Below are 23108 nucleotides of genomic sequence, written 5' to 3'. Positions count from 1 at the left end.
ATGTCCGTTTTGAGAAGGATGATCCACAAGCCGATAACGTTAACGATGAAAAGAATTCTATTTACAACCCATGTATTCCTCACTTGAGTGAGAGATACAAATTGAATATTAATACATGGGAAGTGAAAGGACTTCTTTTTGGCGCTAGGGGAACTTCATTTAAGTTAACCAAAACCATTCTCCTTTTCTTAAATTTTCTAATGAGGACATTAACAAAATTTGTCGAATGGTATTGAGAGATTCATTATCCATTTTTCACAATCCCTTGTATAATACTATGTATTTTTTTTTTACTTCATTTCATTACTCTTCAATGTATTTTCATCTCTTCTTTCTCCGAAATCTAATTATCCTTTATTTTTAAATTTATCATTGTTCCTTATTCTCTCTGCAATCATATTGTATTTTTAATTTAACCTCTGGTTTGTATTCTGGATCCTAGTGGTCAGCCGTAGATTTCGACCAGATGTCCCAAATTGTGGAATTTGTGTGCAGAGAGACAATCGAAATGATTGCCGTCCAAATCTTGGATTTAAAATATCGGCATCCTAATCAATGCAAATGAACAAAAAATAACATTTTAATTATTTTAAATAAATACCTATTGAAATTTAAAAAAAAGGACATTCTGCGACAAGATGTGGTAGCTATCAAAACTATAAAAATTTATTGAATATAAATATACATTGAATTTATAAAGATGAATAGAGATGGTGATTGATGATGTTCAATGAAGATTTTAAAATGGTTGATGCAATTGGTACTGACCATCAATGTGTGCAGTTAAGCAATGTAAAAAGTTATTACGACAATTTAAGAGATTTATTTACGTCCGGGTTAGTTATGATACCAAATGATCGTATCATGTGTTAATACAACCAGCAAAATGGCGGACGACGACTAGCTTTTCGTAATAGTTCTATTCAGCGCTCTACCCACGCTCTACGACCACTTTTCAATGCCACAAATTGTTATATCACTAATACAATTTACTTTATATACACCGACGTCAAACCTTAAAATTGTAAACAATGAAATGTGCACCAGCACTGGAGGCCATGCGCCCCATTTTTAAACCAGGAATGGGTAAAACTGAAACTGCAATATGTCACTATGATTACGAAGGATGTTTAGGGTTGGAAGTGTATTCTTAACATAAAATAAATACAACTTGGATAAGCAATGTACAATAAATTTATTTCAATGTGTATAAAACCTATCATGGACACAATGAACAAATGTAAATCTTCCCTAGTCATCATAAAAAGGAAATAATAATGATCACAAGTGCTAAAGGAATACGCAATATAGCAATTTGTACAGAATAAAAATTGCAAAATAACAAATGATGAGTTCGCGGGAAAAACGATGACTGTCACATTTGTGTTAAGGATTAGATAATGATCTAATTGACTCTATAACTCAAGATGTAGTGCTGTTTCTATAGAAAATAAAGGAAAGGATTACTGTATTCGTGGTGATAATTTTCCTTTTTACCATTTTTCATAAGAACAACATTAAATTTCGTAGTGATCCATTGAATTAGACAATGACATCAACCTTAAGAAAACAGTGACATTCATCGTTTTTCTCGCGAACTCTTCAAATACTAACATATTACAAGCGCCATCTATATTTAAATCTCCTAAAATCCATATTTTACTCACAACTGATTTATCCACACCAGTAAATGAGTTCTATAGATATATTTTCTTGAGTTGCAACAGCTACTAAATTTCATGCAAAGAATCTTGCTGAAAACACTGTCAGCTTCAAAATGCCTCCAACTGCCACCAGATACTGTACATTCAAAATTATTTAACTTGTGAAGGTGGATAAAAAGTATTTTGAATCTATTAGTGGAAATTAGGCCTATATACTGGAACATTAAACAAGTTCCCCTAACTGTAGTTACCATTCATAACGAGACTTAAACGCAAACTTTTAATTACAAGTAAAATTTAAACTTATCATGTAAAACCTTGTATAGAACACAGTGAATAAGGTGTCCTGTTTACGGAATCTGAACGATCATTCCACAGTAACTGACGTTACATTCTGACACATTTATGAACTAATTAAATAAAAATAAGGCTTATATACTTATTGCATTTACAAACATTCTTCATAGCAATAGCCAGTAATCGGGAATATAATTAATTACTTGTGTAACTCACGTTATATTATGTAGGTAACATGAACATCTCTTTCATTTAAGAACCTCACAAATTCTGCACTGACACTTTCCAATAGTATAGTGGAAACATTTATTTTTTCAGAACTGTTCAGTCTTCCGTGTCCAAAAAGTATTAAGCTCCATACAACAAATCCGAAATAACAAAGCAAATGACGGAAGATAACGATCACCAAACCGTTATGTTGTTCTGAAATGTAATTGTTCCGAAACTCGCAGACCACAATGCAAATCGAACCATGACGAGTGTTCTAGTCAAGTATAGAGTGAATCAATTTAATGTTGGGCCAATATCACACTACCAATTTGTAGGTCTACATTTGACATTTCAAACCAAACATACATACAAGAAATTCAAAATATTATTTCAATTTAAACACAAACTTACTTCTTAAAAAATACAAATTGTTACTTGAAGAAATAAAACGACTCTCCGAAAACAAAAAACCTAATATAGACTATATGCAGACAATTTAATATTGGGCCAGAGAAATTAAACGTTTCCTCCATTGTACGAAAACCTAATCTCTATTCTATCCTCTTTTTCATATCATCTTATAATATTTCCAACACTATTCTTCAATAAATTTAGCATGTTGCCTATTTGTCTTTGGCTTTTAACTCTTGCACGATGGTATATAATCAGTTGCCACTCCTCAAACGTAATGTTGGGTCCTCTTCGCCCCACGCCACTGTTACGTCCCCACGGCACAGAGGAACACATGACTCCACCTGAGATTGAACTGAGTACCTTGAGTGGACAATAACACTGATTGGCCCAATATTAAATTGACGTGCTCTTACTGTATTTCAAGAAAAATAATACAAATAATGCCATCTTATGATTGAAATATTTTTACCATGTCACTGTGACTATAGTAGAATAACGCAGTTTTCTTACTCCTAATTGTAGAATATATTTATATCCATGTATTTTACAATACATTTACTTTAATGCAAAATGTGATTCTGCACATATAGCAAGGATAACATTGGCCCAATATTAAATTTTTTCACTTTACTTATGTGCAGTAATTTATAACAAACTACAAAATATAATTATTATTGCATCACTCCTTCTGGTAATAAACCATACAAATACTACGCAATGCTAACATCTATTAAACTTTTAGAATTTTATTCGTACAAACACTGAGTTACTTTGGATACAATTGCAATATTATTTTATACAAAATTGATAACAAAACACAATATCGTACATTTCCGTCCATGGGACTGGTTCATTGTCAGTTGTTTTGTGATGTCTGAGTGGTAAGCCTGCTTTTGTGAGACAGAATGAAATGCATTCCGTTATTCCCCTGAGTGATTTGTATCATGATAGGGGAAGTGAAGCAGAATCAAAAATAAGAAATAGAGGTTTATAATTTTTCCTCGCTGGATACATCACATAATGATGATTTTGGAATATAGTCTTACAATTGGAAATCGTACTGATTCTAGTTGGAATATAGGCCTACGTAAATCGCAAAGAATATTAATGAAGTTGATAATTTGGAGTGATTCATTATTGAAACAAACTCTGAAAATGTAATAGAGTTAAAATTCCGTGCTCTGCCCAACATACACAACTATGAACAAATTAAATATAAGGAGAAAACTTTGGCTGGAAGAGCTTTGGTTTGAGAAAGTATCTGGAGAGTTCTGACAAAAAGAGGGAGGAAGGGACGTGTAGCACTCTGGTTCCCATGAGGAATCGTCCATCAGGAACTACGACCGTGAGTTTGGAAAAGGAGATTTACAGACTGCTGCTTCATTTCGAAATGTTACGAACGCAGTAATAGATTATATTTTTCAATTTCTACGTCCACTGCTGCAAACTATGAAACATCTAATTTGTTACATAAATTAACATCAGCACATTCCTCATTTAAGAGGCCTACAATATCTAGGTTACTACTTGTAACTGAAAATTGATCATGTGCTATCACAATTTTTGTTACATGCAATAATATAAGGGCGTTTATTCATTAGGAGTCCCATTACGTCCTTTTGCAGAAGCGGATATTGCACTTTCACACGACATGTTACGTAGATTAACATCAGCGCCTATATCCATTAGGAGTCTCACAATATCCACATTACCTTCTTCTGCAGCAGCGAATATTGGACTTTCACCAGACTTGTTACACACATTAACATCAGCGCCTTTATCCATTAGGAGTCTCACAACACCTATATTACCTTTTCTCGCAGCAGCGAATATTGGACTTTCACCAGACGCGTTACATGCATTAACATCATTGCCTTTATCCATCAGGAGTCTCACAATATTCACCTTGCCTTCTTCTGCAGCAGCGAATATGGGACTTTCACCAAATTTGTTACACACATTAACATCAGCGCCTTTATTCATTAGGAGTCTCACAACACCCAGATTACGTTTTCTTGCAGCAGGGAATATTGGACTTTCACCAGAATTATTACACACATTAACATCAGCGCCTTTATCCATTAGGAGTCTCACCACATCAACATTACCTCCTTCTACAGCAGCGAATATTGGACTTTCACCAGACTTGTTACACACATTAACTTCAGCGCCTTTATCCATTAGGAGTTTCACAATATTCACATTACCTCCTTCTGCAGCAGCGAATATGGGACTTTCACCAAACATATTACACACATTAACATCAGCGCCTTTGTCCACTAAGAGTTTCACAATATCCACATCACTTCCTTCTACAACAGTGAACAATGGGCTTTCGCCAAACATGTTACATACATTAACATCAGCGCCTTTGTCCACTAGGAGTCTCACAATATCCACATCACTTCGTTCTACAACAGTGAATAATGGACTTTCACCATACATGTTACACACATTAACATCAGCACCTTCATCCATTAGGAATGTTACAAAATCCATATTACCTCCTTCTGCAGCAGCGAATATGGGACGTTCACCAGCCATATTACACACATTAACATCAACGCCTTTATCCTTTAGGAGTCTCAAAACATCAACATTACCTCGCTTTGCAGCAGCGAATATGGGACTTTCACCACACTTATTACACACATTAACATCAGCGCCTTTATCCATTAGGAGTCTCACAATATCCACATTACCTCCTTCTGCAGCAGCAAATATGGGACTTTCACCAGACTTATTACACATATTTACATCAGCGCCTTTATCCATTAGGAGTCTCACAATATCCACGTTACCTTCTTCTGCAGCAGCGAATATTGGACTTTCACCAGACTTATTACACACATTAACATCACCGCCATTATCAATGAAGAGTCTCACAATATCCACATTACCTCCTTCTGCAGCAGCGAATATGGAACTTTCACCAAACATGTTACACACATTAACATCAGCGCCATTATCAATGAAGAGTCTCACAATATCCACATTACCTCCTTCTGCAGCAGCGAATATGGGACTTTCACCAAACATGTTACACACATTAACATCAGCGCCTTTATCCATTAGAATTCTCACAATATCCACATCACTTGCTTCTACAACAGTGAATAATGGACTTTCACCAAACAAGTTACACATATTAACATCAGCGCCTTCATCCATTAGGAATCTCACAAAATCCACATTACCACCTTCTGCAGCAGCAAATATGGGACTTTCACCAGACTTATTACACAAATTAACATCAACGCCTTTATCCATTAGGAGTCTCACAACACCAACATTACCCCGTTTTGCAGCAGCAAATATGGGACTTTCACCAGACTTATTACACAAATTAACATCAACGCCTTTATCCATTAGGAGTCTCACAACACCAACATTACCCCGTTTTGCAGCAGCAAATATGGGACTTTCACCAGACTTATTACACAAATTAACATCAACGCCTTTATCCATTAGGAGTCTCACAACACCAACATTACCCCGTTTTGCAGCAGCAAATATGGGACTTTCACCAGACTTATTACACAAATTAACATCAACGCCTTTATCCATTAGGAGTCTCACAACACCAACATTACCTCGTTTTGCAGCAGCGAATATAGGACTTTCACCAGACTTATTACACACATTAACATCAGCGCTTTCATCCATTAGGAATCTCACAAAATCCACATTACCACCTTCTGCAGCAGCATATATGGGACTTTCACCAGACTTATTACACAAATTAACATCAACGCCTTTATCCATTAGGAGTCTCACAACACCAACATTACCTCGTTTTGCAGCAGCGAATATGGGACTTTCACCACACTTATTACACACATTAACATCAGCGCCTTCATCCATTAGGAATCTCACAAAATCCACATTACCACCTTCTGCAGCAGCAAATATGGGACTTTCACCAGACTTATTACACAAATTAACATCAACGCCTTTATCCATTAGCAGTCTCACAACATCAACATAACCTCGTTTTGCAGCAGCGAATATGGGACTTTCACCAGACATATTACACACATTAACATCAACGCCTTTATCCATTAGCAGTCTCACAACATCAACATAATCTCGTTTTGCAGCAGCGAATATGGGACTTTCACCATACTTATTACACACATTAACATCAGCGCCTTTGTCCATTAGGAGTCTCGCAATATCCACCTTACCTCCTGCTGCAGCAGCGAATATGAGACTTTCACCAGACTTATTACACACACAAACATCAGCGCCTTTATCCATTAGGAGTCTCACAACACCAACATTACCTGCTTCTGCAGCAGCGAATATAGGACTTTCACCAGACTTATTACACACATTAATATCAACGCCTTTCTCCATTAGGAGTCTCACAACATCAACATTACCTCCTTCTGCAGCAGCGTATAATGGACTTTCACCAGAGTTAGTAAACATATTAAGATCAACGTCTTTATCCACTAGGAGTCTGACAATATCAACATTACCTCGTTTTGCAGCAGCGAATATGGGACTTTCACCAGACTTATTACACATATTAACATCAGCGCCATTATCCATTAGGAGTCTCACAATATCCACATTACCTCCTTCTGCAGCAGCGAATGTGGGACTTTCACCTGACTCGTTACACACGTTAACATCAACGCCTTCATCCATTAGGAGTCTCACAATATCCACATTACCTTCTCGTGCAGCAGCGAATATGGGATTTTCACCCGACTTGTTACTCACATTAGCAACAGCGCCTTTATCTATTAGGAGTTTCACAATATCCACATTACCTCCTCGTGCAGCAGCGAATATGGGATTTTCACCCGACTTGTTACTCACATTAACATCAGCGCCATTATCTATTAGGAGTTTCACAATATCCACATTACCTCCTCGTGCAGCAGCGAATATGGGATTTTCACCCGAGTTTGTACACAGATTAACATTTACGCCTTTATCAATTAAGAACCTGACAACATCAACATTACCTTCTTCTGCAGCAGCGAATAAGGGACTTTCACCACACTCGTTACACACATTAACATCAACGCCTTTATCAATTAAGAGTCTGATAACATCAACATTACCTCCTTCTGCAGCAGCGAATATGAGATCTGTATCAAAGCAGTTCCACACTCTGACATCAGAGCTTTTATCAATTAGGAATCTCACAATATCCAACTGACCTCCTTCTGCAGCATTGAATATGGGACTTTCACCAAAGTTATTACACACATTAACATCAACGCCTTTATCCATTAGGAGTCTCACAACATCAACATTACCTCCTTCTGCAGCAGCGAATATGGGGCTTTCACCAAACGTATTACACACATTAACATCAGCGCCTTTATCCATTAGGAGTATCACATTATCAACATTACCTCCTCTTGCAGCAGCGAATATAGGACTTTCACCACACTTATTACACACATTAACATCAACGCCTTTATTAGTTAGGAGTCTGACAACATTCACATTGTCTTGTTGTGCAGCAGCTAATATTGGGCTTAGGTCTTGCTCGTCATATGCATTAACATTAGCGCCACTTTCTATTAGGAACTGCACAACGTTCACATGGGAACCATCAATTGCACAAAACAAAGGAGTTCGTTTCGACGCATCTTTTGTATTCACATCTGCACCTTTCTCAACTAGCAACTTCACCGTTTCTAGATGACCTTCGTAAGCAGCCCATGACAAAGGTGTCATGCCATAAGAATCTTTTATTTCTAGACGTTCTTTGGTAGTAGTAAATGCGGAAGTCCTCTCAGATTGTGGAAGATTGTGCTCGACAGCCCACAGTGGACCACTGTTCTTTATAATTCCTTCTGTTTCTTCAGCCTCGAGCAAAAATTCCACCAGCTTTACTTGTCCCGCAGATGACGCTTTGTGTAACATTGTGGTAATAATTTTAGGGTTATGCACATCAAGATCAATGTACGTCGTAAAGGGATGATTCACACATAAGCCACATTTAAACATCAGTTTTGCAATATTGATATATCCATTTAATGCAACACTTTCCAACACGCTACACAAAAACTCTCCACACTCTTCACCCTTGAACAATTCCATAGTGAATATCATGTCACTACTTTCAGCATGACTGCCGAGCAGCATGTCAACAGCTGCCCACGCTTGTATCTTGTCAGCAAGTGTCAGGGGTCGCCAGTGAAACACTTCATCTTCAGTTCTACAATCACAATGATTTTGCAATAATAGCGCCATGATTTCACACACAGCTTTAATATCACTTTCACTATGACTCATAACTGCCAAGTGCAAGGGTGTCCTCCCACCCTTATCATTTCCATTCATAGCACATTCAGGGGATAAAAGTAATTCCTCAACAGAATGTCTGTCTTTATTCAGGATGGCTGTATGCAATTTAAATCCTTCTGCCAGGATCCTATCAAAAAACTGTCTCACGATTACGAACTCTTCTCTAAATAATATTTCTTTTATATGTTCTCTTTCATCTTCGAAATTCTTTGTGAACCACTTCGCGGCAAAGAACTCCAGAAATGTTCTGTGAATGAACACTGCTGTGGAATTTACCATTTGAACAACTATTCCACTTTTCTCATCTCCGTGTCTAAATCGGTCCTGGAAACCTTCAACTCGTTTCATAATATTCTTGGAGGAGTGTAGATGTTTAAGGTCTTCAGTTTTTAACAAGGAATGTAAGGCGCATGCCATGTGATCTTTCTCAAACTTTTTCCAGTGCGACTGCAAAAAATCACGGATCGCCGGATTTCTTTCATCTGCTAGGCTCTTGTCACGAACAAAAATATTCCACTTTCTTTTCACGAATTTGTTATACAATTCCAACAAATCCAATTTGCGGTCAACCTTCATCTTACCTGACTTAGAAAAATCAGAAGCTTCACTGCGAAATACTTCAGCCAACATCAGAGTCTGCAGAGGAATTTCTGTGAATTGGCCAAGTTTGTCATTCAACATATTCCCTGTCACTTCCAACAAATTGGAAATAAATATATCTATGTTATATGGACCATCACTTATATCATTCCAAAGTTTAGCAAGGAAATCACGTTGATGCTCTTTTGTGAAAGGCTGCAGTTCAAATGGTAGACAAGAGAAATTTTCTTCCAGCCTGTCCTTCATTAATGAACGAGAAGTGATCCAAAGCTGTTTAAATTTATAGCTGATGATAAGTTGCCTTAACATGTGCAACACCTTCCCTGCATAATCTGGGCTGATCTCATCAAACCCATCTATCAATATCACAATATTGCCACCATGATTTAACTCGTGTTTGAACAGTGACTTAGAAAAGTCACTCATGAACTTTCCTGCTCGTAACAGAAGTTCAAGCGTAGAATTTCCACAGTCACTCAGGTAATCAGTGTGCTCAATCAGAAATACAGTGACCATCCAACATTCAGGTTCACGTCGCTTGAATTCCTGAGCTAAATTCACAACTTCTGTTGATTTTCCCATTCCAGGGTGAGCCACAAGCAACTTGACCTTGTCAGACAGCTGCATGACTTCCTGCAAGCTTCTGATCGAGGTCACATCCATTAAGTGAGACTTAATATAGGACACACCGCCTTTGGACTGTTTCCAAATAAAGTCAGTCTCTTCTCTATGAAGCCAATGGACTCGTTCAAATAGAATTTTGACCTTCTCGAAATCCTCTTTTTCTCGAATTACAAAACAGCGACACGCACCTTTTACAGAATGTTTCGTGTCATCAAATATCTCCACTTCCTTCCTAGGCTGGACTATTTGCCTCAGAGCCTGCAGTGATACTCCAGTTACAACTAAGCAGTCCCGGTCATCAAAAAATATTCTCTCACTCACATGATCTCTACTAAAGAACATACGAGGTATGTAGTGTTCATTTTGTTGAGTGAGTTTATCTCCAATGCTTTCCACAATTCCAGAGACCAACTGAGTTACAATTTCAGCATTCAGTACTTTGTCGAATGTTGTGTCGTCAACTAATGTGTTAACTTTGATGGACTTACCTTGGAAAATTATTTCGCAATCTAATACTTGTTTCATAGATTTCTCATTCAGTTGCCCAAAACGAAACTCGTCTTTGTGACTGAGAGATTTTAATTCCCTCCCCATTTTACTATGGTCAATCACAACAAGGGTCTTTCCCGAACCTAAATTGGTGACGACCTTTTCTATTGTCACACCCCAGCCATCAATTACAAGCACATCACAACCAGGCCATCGACCCCACAATACCAACACTTCACTTATTCTATCCTCCAACACGTTGGCATCTACCAAAATCTTCTTGTCAACGCTTTGGTGAACTTTGAGACAAGTGAGAGCGTTAGAATTCTGAACTCTCAGAAGTCCTCCGCCTTCCGGTAACTGCTGTCTAAATAAATTCAACTCTCTTTCATCAAACTGCAGATTAAATTTTGCGAGCTGATCTATTTTTGCTTTATTTAAATCATCAACACTGCACTTCACTATATCCTTCCAAAACTCAACATTTTCCGTGAGGTAAGAACCAGGGCCTTCCATCCAGTTCGTTATATTAGTCAGAAATGTCTGGAACTGAGAATCCGTCCCCAATGCCCTAAGAAGTTCAGTTCTGATTAAGGACTCAAGCTGCTTCTCACTTGCTTGTTCTGTATATAACCTGAACTGATGGAGGAACTGGTTGAACTCAGGCTCGTTCTTTAACTCGGGAAAGTCATTTTCAGAGAATTGTAAGCATTTTCCTCCTGTCATGAGAACATTCTGGACATCAGTATCAACAGCTTCACCCACAGCCACAACAGCATTTGTGTAAACAACAAACTGCACATCGCTGAATGCACCCCACCGTTGTAGATCAGTTTTCTGTCCCCAATCCTTCTTGAGATCGCAGTAAGAACTGTAGTGGTCCTTCATTGCGAAGATTCTGCGTACTGTGTATAATTTCTTTTTTTCTGAGACTTGTGCCCCTAGCTTATGTTTCAACTGTACAAAAACTGTTTTATCACCAATGCCCAGGACTAAATCATCGAACTTTCCAGCTGCATCCATGTTGGAGGCTATATGGAAGCCTTTTCTCTCGTTGATCAGTCTAAGGAAGATTAGTCCAGCCATTTTGACTTCATACATAAACCCTTCAATCCTGCAGGCTCCACCTGTCTTCTTGTAATCCTGTAAATAAACAAAACATAAGCAGTATCTGCGTGAGATGTCTCAGATCCACTGCTATTACGGTATAATCGAATTGTTACATGAAGTCTTATATCTAATGTGGCTTGTAAATTTTATATATCCAATTAATATATAATTATTTCTCAATTCCTTGCAGTGCAATATTGGGTTAAATATTGAAGAATTCGCTATATGAAAACTTTCTGCTTACGGTAATTAGTTCGTCAATCAGTTTGGAATTATGCAAACTCCGAAACATTACAATAGAACATTGTGCAGAACAGGGTGAAGTAAAACTCGTCCGGGTGTTAGGTCACTGTAGCATTGAAGGAAATGGAAAGTTGACGAAATTGCTGAACAAGAGGTGGGCTTCAAATTCACCGGACCAGAGGAGTCTGTTGCAACTGCTAATTACATATAAGAAGAAATTCAAAGCTGGTAAAAAAAAAAGACTTGGTTCTAAGATCCAAGAAAAGACACTGTACGCTATTTATTAGAAGACTTACTTACTTATTGGCTTTTAAGGAACCCGGAGGTTCATTGCCGCCCTCACATAAGCCCGCCATTGATCCCTATCCTGAGCAAGATTAATCCAGTCTCTACCATCATATCCCACCTCCCTCAAATCCATTTTAATATTATTTTCCCATCCAAGTCTCGGCCTCTCCAAAGGTCTTTTTCCCGCCGGCCTCCCAACTAATACTCTATATGCATTTCTGGATTCGCCCATACGTGCTACATGCTCTGCCCATCTCAAGCGTCTGGATTTAATATTCCTAATTATGTCAGGTGAAGAATACAATGCGTGCAGCTCTGCGTTTTGTAACTTTCTCCATTCTCCCGTAACTTCATCCCTCTTAGCCCCTAATATTTTCCTATGAACCTTTCCTCAAATACCCTAAATCTCTGTTTCTCTCTCAAAGTGAGAGTCCAAGCTTCACAACCATATGGAACAACCGGTAATATAACTGTTTTATAAATTCTAACTTTCAGATTTCTTGACAGCAGACTGGATGATAAAAGCTTCTCAACCGAATAATAACAGGCATTTCCCATATTTATTCTGCGTTTAATTTCCTCCCGAGTATCATTTATATTTGTTACTGTTGCTCCAAGGTATTTGAATTTGTCCACCTCTTCGAAGGATAAATCTCCAGTTTTTATATTTCCATTTCGTACAATATTCTGGTCACGAGACATGATCATATACTTTGTCTTTTCGGGATTTACTTCCAACCCTATCGCTTTACTTGCTTCAAGTAGAATTTCCGTGTTTTCCCTAATCGTTTGTGGGTTTTCTCCTAACATATTCACGTCATCCGCATAGACAAGTAGCTTATGTATCCCGTTCAATTCCAAACCCTCTGTGTTATCCTGAACTTTTCTAATGGCATATTTTAGAGCAAAGTTAAAATGTAGAGGTGACAATGCATCACCCTCCTTTAGCCCGCAGTGAATTGGAAAAGCATCAGTTTGAAACTGGCCTATATGGACTCTGCTCTAAGTTTCACTAAGACACATTTTAATTAATCGAACTAGTTTCTTGGGAATACCAAATTCAATAAGAATATTATATAAAACTTCTCTCTTAACCGAGTCATACGCCTTTTTGAAATCTATGAATAACTGATGCACTGTACCCTTATACTCCCATTTTTTCTCCAATATCTGTCGAATACAAAAAATGTGATTAGCAGTTGATCTATTATTCCTAAAACCGCACTGATGATCCCCAATAATTCCATCTAGATATGAAGTTAATCTTCTCAAAAGAAAACTGGACAAAATTTTGTACGACGTCAACATATAGTACCATGTAAAGTTTAATGCAAAAATGCTTAAACACTAACCAAATGATGTACATCACTGCAGATGACCCACATTTTCAGAAATCGCCATTTTTTAAATGTGTCCATCCTACGTTTTGGAAGCCTTGTTTCTATTGCGTCACGCACACCATCAGAATGGTGGTCGACAGAACGATACATATTGAATTTGTCCGCCGTTACTCTGACTGCCTGAGCAGGAAAAAGGTTAAAAGGCAAAACATCCTTGTGCCTCATTTTAGGCAGATACTTACACATTCTTCACTCGTGGCCATTTCAGTCGCTGGTGGGGCTGCTACTCTTGTGACTAAGTTGATTCAATTAACCTGTAAACATTAATTTATTGTAAATTGTTTCAGGTCAGCAGTCCATAAAAAAAGAAGGTTAGGGGACAGAGTTAATTTCAAAACCCTGAAAATGCAATATCGAAAAACCTTAATATTGTGAATTTTATTTCCACTCAACAATAAATTTTATTCTTCCAACAATAATTCCTTTCTACAATTCACCTTAAACGCTCTCGTCAACAATAGGATTTTCACTCAACACAGTATTCGTTATAGCACTCCACTGACGACAATGACAATTTACTTGGACTATTACGAACAACAATGAACTGTTAATCTTAACTAATATTTACAAAGCACTATTTACAAATCAGAACTATCAGTTCTCAGTTCACAGTTCTTCTAGCTCAGTCACTCGAGTTCACAGTATCTCGAACCACAGACCTTTAGAGACAGTTCACTGTACTCGAACTCAGGTCCCTCCAACTGCGGTCCACTGCACTCGAACTCAGGCCTTCGGATGCTGTCACAGTCGCGGACGCACACTCGAGTCGAACTCCGGTACACAAGACTGGCTTGCTTGCTCTGGCTTTCTCACTGACTGGCTGACTAATCAACTGAAAACTGCTCGAGTTCGCTGGCGTTTCTTCTTTTATAATCACAGCGACGTAGCCTCGAAAGTTCGACGCGTCTCCAGAGATAGCACTCCAGAACAATCCAGAGCCCTCTCCTCTCTACCAGCACCAGATGCGAGCGCACTCTAGTCGTGTTGACGTAATACACGCCCTCTCTTCTCTCCGCCGCGCGCCGTCCCAAAGTGCTCCGCGTGATCTTCTCTCTTGCGGGACGCTGGTCGTGGGTTCGAATCTCACGTCGCTGTCACAGTATGTAGTAGGAGTAGCAGTAGCAGCAGCAGTAGCTCACTACCTCACGAGATATTTTGATGAACAATATTATTATTAGTATTCAGGAATCCAAGCCGAATGTCACCTGAGTCAACAAACGCCTTTGTAGGTAAATTCTTTAAATAATTTTGCATTGTTTCCGAAGTGTGTTCGACTAATTGTACCTTACGTAACCAAGCTAAGGCACTGAAGTTTCCATATTATTTCACTGTTTAATCAACTGCATTCAGATATAACCAATGATCTATTTTACCATTTTTTTTTAAATTAAACTCATGTAACTGAGTAGGTATACCAAGTACGTATATCCTAGTTTCTCTTTTATTGGTTAAGTAAAGTAAAGTGATGCAAAGTAACAAGAAATATATATAACTTACAATACCAGTTAAACATTCTGCAACTTTTCATAACATAGCTAAATGTATAACTCATGTATATAAGAAAGTTTTACAATATATTATAGTATAACCAGTGAAGTGACTTATTTGATTTGATTAAGTTGATATTCTTCGAGCCTGATCCAACCTGTGATCCTGTTCTTGAATACACAGTACCTAGTTAAGATAATAGCTCGACCATTCCATCCTGAAATATCCTGACGTAGACAATAACAAACTGGTGTCAGAAATACCTTGAAACAATAACGCTTGGTAGGGCAGAACCACAACATAACAATTTGGTGTCAGAATTTAATCATTACATAACCGTGACCGATAGCATCGGCCAAAACAAAGTTGTGCCTAACAACAGAGGCACAACAATTTGGTAGTAGCTGTAGCAGTAGTAGTAGTAGCAGTAGTAGTAGTGGTAGCAGTAGTAGTAGCAGTAGCAGTAGTAGTAGTGGTAGCAGTTGCAGTAGTAGTAGTGGTAGTAGTAGTAGTAGTAGTAGTAGTAGTAACAGTAGTAGTAGTAGCAGTAGTAGCAGTAGTAGTAGTAGTAGTAGCAGTAGCAGTAGTGGTAGTAGCAGTAGTAGTAGTAGCAGTAGTAGTAGTAGTAGCAGTAGTAGTAGTAGCAGTAGCAGTAATAGCAGTAGCAGTAGTAGTAGTAGTAGCTGTAGTAGTAGTAGTAGCAGTAATAGCAGTAGTAGCAGTAGTAGTAGTAGTAGCAGTAGTAGTAGTAGTAGCAGTAGTAGCAGTAGTAGTAGTAGTAGTAGCAGTAGCAGTAGTGGTAGTAGCAGTAGTAGTAGTAGCAGTAGTAGTAGTAGTAGTAGTAGTAGCAGTAGCTGTAGTAGTAGCAGTAGCAGTAATAGTAGTAGTAGCAGTAGCTGTAGTAGTAGCAGTAGCAGTAATAGCAGTAGTAGTAGTAGTAGTAGTAGCAGTAGTAGTAGTAGTAGCAGTAGTAGTAGTAGTAGCAGTAGCAGTAGCAGTAGTAGTAGTAGCAGTAGTAGTAGCAGTAGCAGTAGCAGTAATAGCAGTAGTAGTAGTAGTAGTAGTAGTAGCAGTAGCTGTAGTAGTAGTAGTAGCAGTAGCTGTAGTAGTGGTAGTAGCAGTAGTAGTAGTAGTAGCAGTAGTAGTAGCAGTAGCAGTAGTAGTAGTAGCAGTAGTAGTAGCAGTAGTAGTAGTAGTAGCAGTAGCAGTAGTAGTAGTAGCAGTAGTAGTAGTAGTAGCAGTAGTAGTAGTAGTAGTAGTAGTAGTAGCAGTAGTAGTAGCAGTAGCAGTAGTAGTAGTAGTATTAGTAGTAGTAGCGTTTAGAAAAAGAAGTGTGGTAACTCGGCAAGGGTCTAATGGGACTTTAAACCCCTTAGGCTTCGGCCACAGTGCAAGCGGCAAGCGGCGCGGCGCGTTGAGTGGCGGCGTGGATGAATCACAAACGCGTGTTAGCAAATGCAGCTGGCCATAGTGTGAGCGGAGCGGCATTTTGGAGGGGAAGTTGGTTCAAGGACAACGCTACACGCCGCTGGCCGCTCACTCTTGTTTGAGATTTTAGCGGCACCGCTCACAATTGCAAGTATGAACTGCCAAGAAATGAGAAAAAAGTTATCATTTAAGAAGTGAAAACCCGAATATTCCTGTGGAATGACAGAGAGAAGAACTTCGAAACTTCTCCATGACGAGGAATATGTAGAAAGAAATTTTACTAAACGCGAATAATATTTTTGTAATATGCCATGTGATTATAATAATAACAATAATAATAATAATAATAAGTTATTATTATTGTTGTTATTGTTATCATTGTCACCATCATACTTCGTAGAATATTGTCGGGATAAACACTCAGTATTTTGTACATTATAAACATATTCTAACTCCGAAATAAAAGTACAATTATATGATTTAAATGTTTCTATTGTTACGATTAAACATCGTTAATGCAAAAAATACGATTAAAACTATTAGGTAAAAACTAATTATTTACAATCTCGTACAAGAATATTGACACTTTTGTTATGAAAAAACACAATCTATTAAGTACAAAATATAATGTTATACATATTAACATCTGCGACTGATTGAAATAATCAGTGAAGTTATTCTTATTTGTCTAGCAAATTCACTGCAACTGTTATTCCTGCGATCTGAGTTCTAATGAGTTTGCACATCATCAGTTTCTGTCAATTTGTAAAGTTGTTTCATGATAATGCAAATCATTGTTACAATCTTTTTCTCAAATGGAAGATTATATGTGCTGGTTCTTTTCAAATTTGTCAATATTTCTATTCATGAATAGCCACTTAGCACGCAATATTGAGAAAGTAGATTCCATAAATTATTTTTCGAACACCAGATAAACGTTACTTAAAATTTTCCATTCTAGGCGTTAGTTCTCTCACTAGATATTGCCTCATAAGATAAAGTTTTAGAGAATAGGCTTCATCTCCAAAAAGTACAAGTGACACCTCTACATGTGAGTTCGATAGTTCAAGCACATTGAAGTGTAAAGTTGTGAAAATGCCTCCATCACTCGGTTTTCCTCTTCCCACCAAATCAATTGTTAAAATTTTTTGTCTGCGCCAGCAATATTCTGTAGTAATATTAGGTAAATTAAAATAGCTGGAACCGAATTTATCAGGACCCTTTATCTGACCATGCTTTTCGTCGTTTGTTACGAAGCAATTAGAGAACCACATGTTCATAGTAATCACTGACCACTTTTTTTAATTTTTCTTTATTTGGTTGTGGTATAAATTTTTTAATCGGTTCATTCTAGATTACCTCACATGTTTCTCTTGCCATTACAATTGCTGTAGTTTTCGTACCCTGAAGGAAAATGTCAGTGATGGCAATGACGTCCCTGTGGTTATAAACCTACAAGAAAGAGTAATGTTAGAAATGTACCTTAAATTCTTCTTCATTTTAACGTAGTAGAAGACTAATATTAGAATATATTAATATTTTAATCACTAATTCATTAAATATTCTCTATTGAATCCTATTTCAGAAGACGTAGCAAAAATAAGTTGTAGAATTTAAAAGAGAAATTTCATAAGTTACTCCAGATACGAAGCAGTTCCGAAGCTCTCGAATCGCTACATCGTTAGGGGCGTTTTTTGACCTGACGATGTTTATGAAGGACGTCGTCCTTTCTGGTAGGACTGTAGGAAATCTTTCCTTCAGAAGATTCCATCGACTCCAAACAGCCCTGATTTGGGAGAAAGTAAAGACTGTGACAGCGACGTGAGAATCGAACTCACGACCAGCGTCCCGCATGAAAGCAGATCGCACAGGCTCCACGGTGACGTCGCGCGGTGGAGAGAAGAGAGAGGGTGTATTACGTCACGCGACGAGTTTGCGCGCGCATCTGGTGCTGGTAGAGAGGAGAGGGCCCTGGATTTCTCTGGAATGCCATCTCTAGAGACGGGTCGAACTTTCGAGGCTACGTCGCTGTGGTTATAAATTACGGTCGCGAAGGAACGACAGCAGTTTCAGTTTCAGAGTTTTCAGTTATTCAGTCAGTGAGAAAGCCAGAGCAAGGAAGCCAGTCTTGTGTACCGGAGTTCGACTCGAGTGTGCGTCCGCATCTGCGTCAGCATCCGAAGGCCTGAGTTCGAGTGCAGTGGACCGCAGTTGGAGGGACCTGAGTTCGAGTGCAGTGGACCGCAGTTGGAGGGACCCGAGTTCGAGTACAGTGAACTGTCTCTGAAGGTCTGTGGTTCGAGATACTGTGAACTCGAGTGACTGAGATAGAAGAACTGTGAACTGAGAACTGGTAGTTCTGATTTGTAAATAGTGCTTTGTAAATATTAGTTAAGATTAACAGTTCATTGTTGTGCGTAATAGCCCAAGTAAATTATCATTGTTGTCGGTGGAGTGCTATAACGAATACTGTGTTGAGTGAGGATCCAATTGTTGACGAGAGCGTTTAAGGTGAATTGTAGAAAGGAATTACTGTTGTGACGAATAAATCTCATTGTTGTTACTAATAAAATTACATTGTTAGAAATGTACCTTAAATTCTTCTTCATTTTAACGTAGTAGAAGACTAATATTAGAATATATTAATATTTTAATCACTAATTCATTAAATATTCACTATTGAATCCTATTTCAGAAGACGTAGCAAAAATAAGATGTAGAATTTAAAAGAGAAATGTCATAAGTTGCTCCAGATACGAAGTAGTTCCGAAGCTCTCGAATCGCTACATCGTTAGGGGCGTTTTTGACCTGACGATGTTTATGAAGGACGTCGTCCTTTCTGGTAGGACTGTAGGAAATCTTTCCTTCAGAAGATTCCATCGACTCCAAACAGCCCTGATTTGGGAGAAAGTAAAGACAATTGTCAGCGATGATAACGTATCACTTCAGACGAATATGTTTTCGAATGCCTCAGCACCAAAGCCAAGGGCTCAAAAACGCAGATCAGACGGATTGATGAAGGGAAGTTGCTGAAGCTTGAGTAGTTCGATATCCTGTTAATAAAGTAACGGCTAGAGAGCATTTCAGCGATCCGGAGCACAATTTTTAATGTCACTTCTGCTGAATATGAAAAGTAATTATAAATGCAGTGCAAAAATTAAAATTGCACAGCACACTATTGTAAGAAGTTTTAAATGCAATAAACCAATATGAATAAAATGAAAAATATTGAAAACTGTTTATTTCTAATATTAAATTTTCGTAAGTATAAACATGTGTTTTTTTTTTGCCATGTAAGATGCAGCCCATGCAATTATTTGTAATGAATGCGACTTAAATCCATAAACACAAACAATTAAGGATTTATAGGACTATTCTTACTTAATTTAATTTAATTTATATGCAGTATAGCCTACCTGCATCATTGCTCGAAGAATGCATGATCCTGTGTCTTTACTTACTTACTTACTTACTTACTTACAAAAGGCTTTTAAGGAACCCGAAGGTTCATTGCCGCCCTCACATAAGCCCGCCATCGCTCCCTATCCTGTGCAAGATTAATCCAGTCTCTATCATCATATCCCACCTCGCTCAAATCCATTTTAATATTATCCTCCCATGTACGTCTCGGCCTCCCCAAAGGTCTTTTTCCCTCCGGTCTCCCAACTAACACTCTATATGCATTTCTTGATTCGCCCATACCTGCTACATGCCCTGCCCATCTCAAACGTCTGGATTTAATGTTCCTAATTATGTCAGGTGAAGAATACAATGCGTGCAGTTCTGCGTTGTGTAACTTTCTCCATTCTCCTGTAACTTCATCCCTCTTAGCCCCAAATATTTTCCTAAGCACCTTATTCTCAAACACCCTTAACCTATGCTCTTCTCTGAAAGTGACAGTCCAAGTTTCACAACCATACAGAACAACCGGTAATATAACTGTTTTATAAATTCTAACTTTCAGATTTTTTGACAGCAGACTGGATGATAAGAGCTTCTCAACCGAATAATAACAGGCATTTCCCATATTTATTCTGCGTTTAATTTCCTCCCGAGTGTCATTTATATTTGTTACTGTTGCTCCAAGATATTTGAATTTTTCCACCCCTTCGAAGGATAAATATCCAATTTTTTTGTGTCTTTAACTTAAAATAATTTTATCTTAATGTAATGATTAGCCATTGTGCGATAGGAGTGATAGATCTCTGAAATTTGATGGCTTGCTTCTGTAGTCGCTTCTTGTGTTTATTTGGAAAATAGTCGAAAGTTGTAAAAGGCATGCGAGTATACTTCAAATATTTGTCTGGAAATGTCCCTAATTCTCCATACAAATGATAAAGTTTCAGAGTTTCACATCTCTTATTAAATGGATGAACACAAAATTCCCTACCTTTTCAATTTTAAGCTGTTCTTTCTAGATAAAAATTGCCTAAAAGCAAAACACTGCCATGATCTCATCTCCACGCCGTGTCGCTCACCATCTCTGCGCTGTATGGCCACTCCAACGCTCTTACCTCCCCACTCCTCAATTTTTCGAAAGCGGTATCGCGCCGCTTGCACTGTGGCCGAGGCCTTGTGTCGTCACGGCAACTGAGCGAAACATTGGCGTGGCGATCGTTCTAAGACTGCAGTTTTCCTCTTAATACTGTGGACAGAGCGGGTAGAACTCGTTCTGCTATGGAAATAAGGAGATATGTTTTGTGGTGTTCGGGTGACTTTTAAGCTACGGTTTCGCTACGACGATCTTCGTCGAACGAACATCGCTGACGATTCAAATCGCCAGCGTTCATCGTCAGAGAGTGGTTTCTTTACCGGCGAACTTCGTAGGTGGATAGTAAATTGTTTTATATACAGACGTGGACAAATTATTAGCAAAATTGAAGATTTTTATTATATATTTTTACAAAATATGATTCTTCAATTTAGACTACAGTTGACATTTTTGTGTATTTCCAAATTATTAGCAAAATTGAAGATTTGTATTGTATATTTTTCAAAATTTAACTCCTGAATTTGGACTACATTTGATATTTTTGCATATTTACAAATTATTAGCAAAACTGAAGGTTTTTATTGTATATTTTTAGAAAATTCGATTCTTCAATTTGGACCGCAGTTGACATTTTGGATATTTCCAAATTATTAGCAAAACTGAAGATTTTTGTTTTATATTTTTACAAAATTTGACTCTTCAATGCAGTTGATATTTTTGCTAATTTAAAAATTATTAGCAAAATTGAAGATTTTTATTATATATTTTTACAAAACCTGACTCTTCAATTTAAACTACAGTTGACATTTTTGCATATTTCTGTCTTCTGTAATGAAGGAAATATGCAAAATTTTCAACTGTACTCTAAATTGAAAAGTCAAATTTTGTAAATAGAATTATCATGAAAAATCGTCAATTTTGTTAATAATTTGTCCACGTCTGTAGTTGCCCATGTCTGATCAGCTGTTAAGTGGATGACAATATGATAACGTTATAATGTAAGTTTTGCCTTGAAAAACAAGTACGGATCTTTAAAGTTGTTAATGTCATGTTTAGAAATAGATATATAGAGGGGTCTTTTAATTCATTGATATTAAGACATCTTGAAAATGAATCCACCAATTTTAAGGAATATTTCGGACTTTCTTCCAAAATGAATCCACCAATTTTAAGGAATATTGCAGACTTTCTCCCGAACAATTTCATTTTGTTTCAAGTTTAATTGAAAATGATATTGTAAAATTACTCAAAAAATTTATTCACAAACGAATAAGCCCAGCTGAAAGATAAGCATAACTTTAAGGTAAAAACCAATGATATAAACATTTTATTTTCACTTTTTACAATGTTATTTCTTTCATTTAGGAGCATTTATTTAGGAAATAATGTTACAAAAAAAATAATGTGAGAAGGAGAGTGTTGCACTTCTCTCCTTTGCTCGGAATTCCACTTCACTTACTATTTCACACTCTAACTTTTGCTTCAGTAGCCATATCTGTCGCATCGTGTGTGTCCTTCAATTATGAATCTACTCAATTGTAACAGTTGCAAAATATAGATTTGTTATTGTATACGTTGGTTCTTTTTTTTTTTTGGCTCATGTCGAACATGTGTTTAATCAATTAATATTTCGTCTTCATTAGTGGAGAAATTGCAGAAAGATTTCTGTTTTACCGCCATTATTGTATGTATGATGTGTAAATCACATGTTATTAAATGATTTAATTCATGACCTACTGTAATTTTACAATTGTTTTCTCGGCGATGATCGCCAGGTTTTTTCCTCCAGGGCAAACGTCGACGATGTTCGTCGAGCCCAGCGACGTTCGTTGACGTTCATCGCCGTAAAGAAACCATGCACATGCAAATCAACGGGACAGAATCCCAGCGAAGATCGCCAATGATGATCGTCGGAGAAGATCGCCGTAGCGAAACCGTAGCTTTATTGTGCCGTTTATGTGAGCGGGTAGTAATAAGCCTAATTGTTTTGTTCTTGATGTAAATCCGATTATAGATACTCTATAATCTGTAAGGAAGAGACGTTTCTCTTATCCACCCAAAGACTAGACTACTTTTCAGAAGTGG

At 37.6% G+C, this 23108-nt stretch overlaps 1 protein-coding gene across 1 annotated transcript in view; it reads right to left on the bottom strand.

Moving 5' to 3' along the window:
* Positions 1 to 1222: 1222 nt before the first annotated feature.
* Positions 1223 to 23108, bottom strand: part of LOC138691953 (uncharacterized) — a 32413-nt gene continuing 10527 nt past the window's right edge. The window contains exons 2-3 of the mRNA XM_069814623.1: positions 13798 to 13869; positions 1223 to 11717 (exon numbers count right to left, since the gene is read on the bottom strand). Of these exons, the coding sequence (XP_069670724.1) occupies positions 4176 to 11717; positions 13798 to 13818 (7563 nt within the window). The 5' untranslated portion in view covers positions 13819 to 13869 and the 3' untranslated portion in view covers positions 1223 to 4175. The remainder of the gene's footprint in view (positions 11718 to 13797; positions 13870 to 23108) is intronic.

This window comes from Periplaneta americana, chromosome 16 (assembly GCF_040183065.1).
Source record: "Periplaneta americana isolate PAMFEO1 chromosome 16, P.americana_PAMFEO1_priV1, whole genome shotgun sequence".
Classification (NCBI taxonomy): Eukaryota; Metazoa; Arthropoda; class Insecta; order Blattodea; family Blattidae; genus Periplaneta; species Periplaneta americana.
This window is presented reverse-complemented; position numbering and strand designations above follow the sequence as displayed.